The sequence below is a fragment of the Trichechus manatus genome, unplaced genomic scaffold (genome assembly GCF_000243295.1).
Source record: "Trichechus manatus latirostris isolate Lorelei unplaced genomic scaffold, TriManLat1.0 scaffold00249, whole genome shotgun sequence".
Classification (NCBI taxonomy): domain Eukaryota; kingdom Metazoa; phylum Chordata; class Mammalia; order Sirenia; family Trichechidae; genus Trichechus; species Trichechus manatus.
The window spans coordinates 1,852,877-1,862,294 of record NW_004444185.1 but is presented as its reverse complement, the minus strand read 5'-3'; the positions used below and the strand labels follow the sequence as shown (position 1 = coordinate 1,862,294).

The following is a 9,418-nucleotide window of genomic DNA, read 5'->3' as shown; positions in this document are numbered from 1 at the left end:
CAAGTAGAAACAGCTGTTTGCATTTGTGAACTGGAACAAAAGAATTACCATTCTAATGTGGAATGTGTTGGCAAACTCAAGGGCTAGTATAGTCAGATTTTTTTTTTTTTAATGCAGAAGGAATCCTTATTTACTGTAAATACAATTTTTCGGAATATAGTAACAAAAACTGTAAGAAGAGAAATGGGACAAAAGTTGTGGCCAGTGGCAGGATTAGTGGGTAACAGTATAGGCTCTGGAGCCAGAGTGCTGGGCTCAAATCCTGGCTCTGCCACTTTCTAGCCGTGTGATATTGGGCAAGTTACTTTTCTGTGCCTCAATTTCCTCTTCCTTTGGAGAAGGAGGATAATGACAGTAATTACCAGCCACCGAGTATGTCCTATGGATCTAATGAGTTAATATACGTAAGGAACAACACGTGCATCAGGGAGTGCTCGTGAATGCTTACTACTATCTTCTGGTTTTTACCTAGGAAATTCTGAGCATATAAAACTGACAAGCTCACACTCAAGGCAAACGTTTCTGAGGTTAAGGAAGAAGGGAGAAAGAATGACATTCAACTCAGCAAAAAGTGGGACTCACAGCACCTTTATTTACCACCAAAGCAACATGAATTTTGTAATTAAACTTGTGGCTTAGATGGTCTAAAATAATTCTAGGCAAAGAACATTGCTTGTAGTCAGAAATTATGCTTCTGCAAAGACTTGGAAGATCTTGGGTTATTTTAATATTTTGGTTGAGAAACTGGTGTAGCAATCAAAGTTTAATATAATGGATTTACTAAAATGGAGCCATTGAAAGATTTTTAAATACTCATTTTGACCCACAATGGGCTGAGGTAAAATCCCACCAAAGGATCAGAAGCACATAACAAAAGGTTCTGACAGGAGTGTATGAGCCACAATGAAATACTATAAATAAATACTATAAATACTGGCTGGGCTGACAGGCTGCTAACAATATTCTTAACTCATTAGTATTTACCTGGACAACCCAACTCTGACACCAACAACTGCGAGACCATTTTTAGCAAAAAATTAACTGAGACCAGTTTTTAGTTAGGCAGCAGTTTTGTTGAAATTCAGTTTCCAACAAACAGCTTGAAAGTTACAGGTGGCTCAGCTGCTACACAAAAAGGAAAAATAACTCAAATAAACAGTTCAGAAAGGGTGATGCTCAAGGAAATGCCGGGACAGAGTCTGTGGCTGTTGCTTCATGGATACTGAGTTTCTGTCTGGGGTGTTGAAAGAGTTTTGGAAGTAGTGGATGGTGGTGATGGTTGCATAATATGGTGAACTTAATTAATACCACTGAATTGTACACTTTAAAATGGTTAAAATGGCATATTTTGTGTTAAATATATCTTACCACAATTAAAACAACCAACAACAAAAAAGAATTGTGGCATCTTGCAACACCGGGCTTCCATAAGACAATCTCTGTTGTTCATCATTTGGGCTAACAGAGACTTTTTTTTTTTTTGCCCAATGTGAAATTCTCCATGTATCTCCTGTAAAGAGCTGTAAAACACAGCAAGGAAGTTACCTTCTAATTTCTGTTTTTTGGTTTCTGGGGAAGCTTTCTGGTTGGCCATTTCTTTCTTCCGTTTATCAGCTGTTTTTCTGACAGGCTCTAAGGGGAAAAGCCAGGAGGGTCTATTTGTAATCACCTGATGGAGCCACTACCGAGCACACCAGGAGCTTTTATGCCACTTGCAAATACCACACATAAGCTCTGCCTGTTCTGCACCAGACACGAGCTAGGTCTGGTCAGAGTACTTTGAAGAGCATCTGTAACTTTATTAGCAAGTTCTTCAAATTCATAAAAGAAATCCGACAGTCTCTGCCCAAAGGCTTCTCTCACAACTAGCATCCCTTGCTGCTAGTCACCACTTCACGGGGCTGATTGAGACCATCCTAACCTTCCCCCTCAGCCTCTTCCTCTCGGCCTCGGTCGTCCTCAGCACCATCGCTGTCTGGTCCCTCTTCCTCAGTCCACACAGGAAGGGCTTTCCTGCCTTTGGCCCGTGTAGAATACAGAGCTTTTTTTCCCACATCTAGATGAGAATCCACCCAGTCAAATACCGCCACACAGACATGCTGAGAACGCGAACGGCAAGTGGTTCTTTTAGAAAAACTGCTCACAGATCTGTCTATACACAAAACAAACAATGAACAAAAATCACTGCCATTTTAACTTTTTATTTTCAAGTAATTTCAAATGTATTGATGTATTTTTAAAACGACAGTAAGAATTACTGCTGCTTTGGAAGCAACAGCATTTAAAATGTTACACACACGCAAGGCCCTTGGGTGATGGAAACCGTTGGCGCTCAACCGCTAACCTAAAGGTTGACAGTCTGAACCCACCCAGCGGTACTGTGGAAGAAAAGGCCTGGCGATCTGCTTCCGTTAAGATAACAGCCAAGAAAACCCTATGGAGCAGTTCTATCCTGTCACGCATACGGTCGCCATGAGTCGGAATCAACTCAACGGCAACTCACAACAACAACAGAAATACACAGACGCACATGTATCTTGACTCCATCAAAACCAAAAAAACAAGTCACTGAGGATTAAGTCTGTGGGAAGACTCACCTACTGGCTCATAAGCACAAAGACAGAAATAACCAGCGTATAATCCTATTGTGCTAGAGGTCCCACCTGCACTGAGACTCTGCAGCAATGAAGCCTGACTGAAGTAGCAGCCAGGGATTGCCAAGGCAGCTTTCAGAGGGTGGTTTTTCACGGAACCCCCAAAAGGCAATGTGGAGTGGCAGGCAGGATGTCCTCTTGACATCATATAGCCACAAGCCAGGAACCACCCAGAAGAGGATTCTTTACCTTCCTCATTCTGGTCCAACTCACCGTCCTGATCTTCCTCCTCCTCATAGCTCTCCCGTCTGCTCTCACGGTCCTCTGGTGTGGCACACCTGTCCTTTGCACGCTTGGCCCATGTGGCTCTCTTCCTGCTTGGTGACACTAATTTCTCAGCAAACGTGGGAGCCAGAGACTTTTTCCTCTCTACCTTCTTTTCTGGGGGAGTGGCAACCTTCCTGCCCTTCTTCGGAGGGATGACAATCTGTAGGAGAAACGTCAACAATGAAAAGACATTGCCTCTCTCTCCACCCGTGTACTGTCTCATGGTACAGTCAGTACGTACACGATTTTGGTCAGGCAAGTCTGTCGACACACATGTTGATCTCCCTAGGAGGAGTTTCTCAACGCGTAGTCATGGCATGCTTGTTTAAAGACAAAAAGAAAAAAGAAGAAAACTGCAGGACCTTACCCAGAGCTATCAAATCAGAATATTTGCAGGGACCGATCTAGGTTTCTAGAAGTGTGAGAGCCACCGCCCTTGGGAAGCATACAAGTCAATTACTGCTCACGTGGCTCCACAGGCCTGCAGGGTCCCACCTCTTTGCAAATTAATGCTAAAGTAGGGGCCCCCACAGAGGCGACTAGGATATACAGAATTAGAGCCAAGCCCCAGTGACTGGAACTCATGCTTTCTAATGACATCATCAATTCCTGTCCCATCGCTAATAGCCCCTTCCTTCCCTGATGCTCCTTTGTTGGGTATGGTATTCTAAAATTAAATGACAAAAAACATACAGCAGAGACTCAATCTGGGTAGGAAATAGTGAGGGTAACATGCGTCTGATCCAGATCCCTGGCAAAATTTTAAAACCAATTACATGGTTTATGACAACTACTTATTTAATAAATATGAAAGATGCATTTATTAGGACCACATCATTATAAATTAATACTAATTATTCCTTTTTGTATGTGAAGGAAGTGTGAAGACGAAAAATTTAGCAGACATTGGATGAAGTCTCATCCTACACAAATGGACAAGATGGAGAAATAAGGGCAGAGAAATAGAGCAACTGTCTCTACATTGCCAGTGTTGACTTTCGATTAATTAAAACAACTGCTAGAATGAACAGGGTTGAAGAAAATTTCTATTATAGAACTAACTGTTCAAAGAGGACATAAAATAAATGCTATCTGCCTCTCACAACAAAGTTGCTTGGCTGGAAGATTGAGAAATGAAGTGGGAAAGAGTAGGGGCTTTGAATTCAACAGACCTACTTTGTCCTGTAGGGTCGCTACGAGTCGGAATTGATCCGACGGCGACGGGTTTGGTCTTTTTTGGTTTTATGTATAATTCTCAGCTTTGTCACTTATTAGTTGTAGAGCATAAGCAAGTTAGTTAATGGCTCAATCTGTTTTCCCATCTATCAAATGGAGCTAATGATGCCTACCTCACAGGGTCACTGTGAGAATTCCAGGAGATGATGCATAAACCCTAGCACACTGGCTGCACACCTGAAGCATTCAATATTCAGTAGTTGTGTACCTACTCATTCTTGCCTCCTCTATTCTTTTGGGACTCTCTTAACTTACACTTGTCTATATTCAAATACAAGGATCCCTAATGGCGCAATGGTTAAGATCTTGGCTGCAAACCAAAAGGTCGGTGGTTGGAACCCACCAGCTGCTCTGTGGTAAAAGACTACAGCCTGGAAAACGCTATGAGGCAGTTCTACTCTGTCCTATATTGACTCGACAGCACACAACAACACATTCAAATACCAATGCGGAAGCTCCTAGCCAGAAGTGGAACATAGTAGGGATTTAAATATTTGTCGAAAGAATAAGTATCGAAATGTATATATGGCAGGCACACAAACTAATGGATTATAATGAAGCAATTTTAAGGTATCAAGAGATTTTCTTTCAAACTACTATTTACAGACAATCAATAACACCTTTCAAACATTAAACACCTTTATATTCTCAAAACAAACCACTCCTGGTCACAGTGCATTATGGTGCATTACTCTGTCCGTAACACTAAATTCAATTTGCTAATATTGTTTGGGATTTTCACATCTGTGTTCATGAGAGAGAAAAATTCAAAACTAAACAAAACCAGTTGCCCTCAAGTTGATTTTAACTCGTGGCGACCCCACATGTATCAGAGTAGAACTCCATGTAAGGTTTTCAATAGCTGTGACCTTTCGTAAGGAGATCACCAGGTCTTTTTTCAAAGGTGCCTCGAGATGAATTCAAACCACTAACCTTTCTGTTAGTAAAGGAGCCTTAACTGTTTACTTAATTGTTTATGTCACCCAGGGGCTCAAGAGAGAAACTGGTCTGTAATTTTCTTGTCAAATTTTGGTATCAAGTTTAAGATGGGCCTAAGAAGTAGGTGGCACCCGGCTATCACTACTGACCATTCTGATCCGGGTCACAATAAATGGATCCTGATAAAATGGGAAAAAAATGTGGGATGGAACCTCAAATTCTTAAAAAATCCACACTTACTGGACCAGTGGAGACTGAAGGACTCCCCGAGACTTACTGTCCTGAGGTACTCTTTAAATCTTGAACTGAAACTAGTTCCTAAGGTCACTTTTTAGCTACGTAACAGATGCTCCTTTAAAAAATCACCTACATGTGACCAAACAGTCAATAATTACTTTAAAACAAAGACAAGAAGGTGAGGGGGCAGGGAAACTAGATCCATGGAAACATAACAACCAAAACAGAAATAATGAGAATGTTTATGCATTGTGAAGAACGTAACCAATGTCGCTGAACAATCTGTGTAGAAACTGTTGAATGGGAACCTAAACTGCTGTGTAAACCTTCACTGAAAACACAATAAAAGTATTATTTAAAAGCAAAAGTTTAAGGTAGGCTCATAAAACTAGTTGGAATGTGTCCCTAGTACCATTTTTAGATTAAACAATGGAATTTAACTGCTTTACTCTGGATTCTGATTGCTGACATTATTAAAAGTCACTCTAGGGGATCAAAGTGACAACAGCAACTCGAAAGATGAGATAGGAATCAAAGGGGGCAGTGAGTTTATGTTAACCGCAGAGGAACAACTCAGAAAAGGAGGGTAAGAATGGTTGCCCAACTCCAAGAAGGTAATCAGTGTCACTGAATTGTACATGTAGAAATGGTTGAACTGGCATATGTTTTGCTGTGTATATCAACAACAACAAAATATTAAAAAAATCCTATTCTGTGCAGAGTAAATTGAGCAGTCTGAAGGCACTTTAGCTCCTAGTTGACAAATTCCAGCAATGTTAATGATGTCTGGATTATTTTGGGCATATCTTGCTGTCATCTCTAGCAAGGGTCTTGAAGAAGAAAGAGGAGTGGGGGAGAGGAAAGTATGTGACAAGATGAAGAAAATCAAATTATTAAAGTTTGGCAAAAAAAAAAAAAAAAAGTCACTCTGCTCCAGTTGAGTAATTACCTCGTCTCTACTGCCATTGTCTTTATCTTCTGACATCCCATCTTCCCCATCTTCTATCTCCTTTGGGGAAAGACTCATTTTCTCCAATTAACTTTGGTTTTTTTCCTGCTTAAAATGGACAAGATTATTAGGCACATCACAAGGCCTTCGACCTTACATGCCATAAGCCGTTTGCATCTGTAATAAATTCATTCCAGGCCTCATTCTAATTTTTCTTTTTTTTTTCATTTAGAATATTTTAATCACACCAGCGAGTATCAAGATAATTTTCGGCGTATGTTGTAGGTCAGGTCTCCCATACCTTTCTTTTGCCAGGATCTAAAAACAGAAACTCTTCAGGATAAAAAAGTGAACTTCCAGAATTCCTCTTTTTCTCTCATTCTTTTCCCTTCATCACGCATTTTCAAATAATTTAGTTTTTCGTTTTTTTTTTTTTTTTTTTTTTAAGGCTAATTCCACTACCGAGTACTCAAGTGGAAGCGCACACGGCCAAAATGAAGTCCCCAAATGGGAACGATACCAACTCAAGTGCTTTCACCGCTCCCGACTGAGAATCACTGTAAACTAAGGCAGCTTCCATCACTGCTCCCATCAAAGTTATAATACTACAAATAAGGGGTCTCAAGCCAGAACCTATAGCCACCACTCCCCAAGCAACCCAGAGTCTTGTCCCTAATGGGCTATCCTCCCTCAGGGCTGTTGCTGGTGCAGGGCCCCGCCCTCCCAGAGGCGGGCAAGGGTCTGAGGCTGCGCTCTGCAGGCCACCTCACATGACAGACCCAGGCAGGTCGCCTCCAGGAGCCCAAAGCGCCTCGCAAATGCCAAAAGGTCACGGGCGCGCTCCCACCAGCAACCCTAGGATGCAGGACCGGGCGGAAGATGGCCCGGAAGGTGAGGGACCCTCGTGACTCGGTCTCGACCAACCAGAGCCCGCGTCGTTCCTGGACCAATCGCGAGCCGTCAACCCCTGGGAAGTGTGGGCGTGCGAGCCTGGGGGCGTGGTATCGAGCTGTAGCCGCACGGGCGCGCAGGCGTATTAGGAGGACTTTCTCGCTCTGGTGGCGCTGGAGCGGCGGTTTGGTTTGGTCTGTCCTGTGCTGCGTGCGGTGTGTGGTGTTTGCGTCAGATCTGCCCGGGAGGAGATGCAGGCCCCGCTAGATTCGGGTATCTGGCAGGCGGTCACACGGCCTGATGCTTCGCTGCGGGTGGGTCTGCAGAAGTGTAAACAGCGGTCATAATAAGAGCCATTTTATTGAGAGTTCATGTTCCCGGGTCGGTACCAGGTGCTTACTTTGCCAACCTGCGTAGGTCGCAGACCGACTCTGTGTTGGTGTCATCCCCATTTTCAGCCAAAGCAGAGGCACAGAGGTCACCGCCTGCGGTTCACAAGAACCACGCGAGGTGGAGCGGAGACTCGAACCTGGTTTATTTTCAGAGCCTGCCCCTGGACCGCGGTGCCGCCCACTCGCCCGCCCCCGCACCTGAAGCTACTGTTAAAGCAGTAATGGTCGTAGCGAAGTTTGTGCCAGGCAGTGTACCGGTTGCTTTTTTACACATTATACAGGGACTTTGCACAACAAACCTGTGACTTAAATGTGTTCGTTCCATTTTACATTTTTAAGGAAATTGCTCTAGGCTATTGTTTTACATCCTCAATTACAATTCTGTCTTCTAGTTCCTTGAATTAAACCATCTATTAACGTATGTGCTTTCAAGGGCCATTAGCACCAGTAGGCACTGGTCCAAAACCCCACTGCCTAAGTGGATTCCGACTCAGTGACCCTATGGGACAGAGTAGAACTGCTGCTTTGGGTTTGCAAGGCTGTGAGCTTTACAGAAGCACAGTGCCACATCTTTTCTCCCTCTGAGGCGCTGGTGGGTTTGAGCACTTGAACCACTTTGCCACCAGGGCTTCTCTGTAGGCATGGTAGCAGGATCAAAATCCTGGGTGTTATCTCCATGGCACTTTGGAATATACATATGTTTTGAGAGTGAGGAGGGGTGGTCATGAATAAGGCGCCATGCCCTGGCCCTAGCTTCAGAAAGGCCTAAATTGGGAAGGAGAATAGAACGATTTGTCTTCATATTTAGATCTGGTACATCACTAGACGATTTTACCTCACATGCTTTACAAGATGTCTTAGTTTCCTAGTGCTACTTTAACACAGATACCACAAGAGGGTGGCTTTAAAGAACAGAAATTGTCTCATAGTTCTGGAAGCTAGGAGTAGGAATTCAGGGTGGGACTGTAAGGAGAGATCCGTCTTTGCTTACTTCAACTTCTAGTAGCTGGCGATCCTTGGAGTTCCTGGGCGTGTAGATTCAGCTTCCTCCCTCGAAGTAGTGTGTAAGCAGTCTGACTAGAGTCTGCATGCTTTTGTGTTTCATCTGCTCTTTTTATAACTCAGGAGTTAATTTTAGGACATACTCTACCGGCATATGGCCTCATTAACATAACAAAGAAAACACTGTTTCCAAACAGGATTACATCAACAGATAGAGGTTAGGATTCCAACACGTATTCTGGGGGACAAAATTCAATCCATAAGACTAGGTCAAATGCATTAAGAAAACTGATCAAGGACAACTCAAGAAATGAAAACAGAAACTCATTTCACTCATGAACAAAAATGCAAGATTTAAATAAAATATTAGCAAATCAAATCAAACAGTGTAGTGAAAGAATATTGACCAGGTTGGATTTATCCCTGGAATGCAAGGATGCTTCAAGGGAAGGAAACAGGTCAGTTAAACTGACTAATGGAGGAAAAAAGCATATCGTTTTAGATAGAGAACTTTAACGATAAAGCTTACCTATGAAAATGTAAAATAAACATTTGATGACAAAAATTAAGAGGCATTCTTATTAAAATCAGGAGCAAGAACTTGGGATATGGATGTCATTCTTAAGACGCAACAAGCAAAGTTCATAAATTGTGACAGATTTGATCACATTATAATTTAAAACTTGAGGATACAAGCGTATAAACAAATTTAAAATATAAGGAACAAATTGGAAGGGAATATTCGCAACATAGATAATAAAAAATTAGTGTCAGAATATAAATTACAAAAAAAGATAACCAAACAAAAATGGACAAAGGATATGAAAAGCAATTTTCAGAAGAAATGTCAG

The 9,418-nt window shown here is 42.3% G+C and overlaps 1 protein-coding gene across 1 annotated transcript in view; it reads right to left on the bottom strand.

Moving 5' to 3' along the window:
- LOC111819029 (nucleolin-like) overlaps positions 1 to 6,684 on the bottom strand; it is a 12,102-nt gene extending 5,418 nt beyond the window's left edge. The window contains exons 1-4 of the mRNA XM_023724512.1: positions 6,584 to 6,684; positions 6,283 to 6,387; positions 2,868 to 3,081; positions 1,546 to 1,632 (exon numbers count right to left, since the gene is read on the bottom strand). Of these exons, the coding sequence (XP_023580280.1) occupies positions 1,546 to 1,632; positions 2,868 to 3,081; positions 6,283 to 6,360 (379 nt within the window). The 5' untranslated portion in view covers positions 6,361 to 6,387; positions 6,584 to 6,684. The remainder of the gene's footprint in view (positions 1 to 1,545; positions 1,633 to 2,867; positions 3,082 to 6,282; positions 6,388 to 6,583) is intronic.
- Positions 6,685 to 9,418: the final 2,734 nt, after the last annotated feature.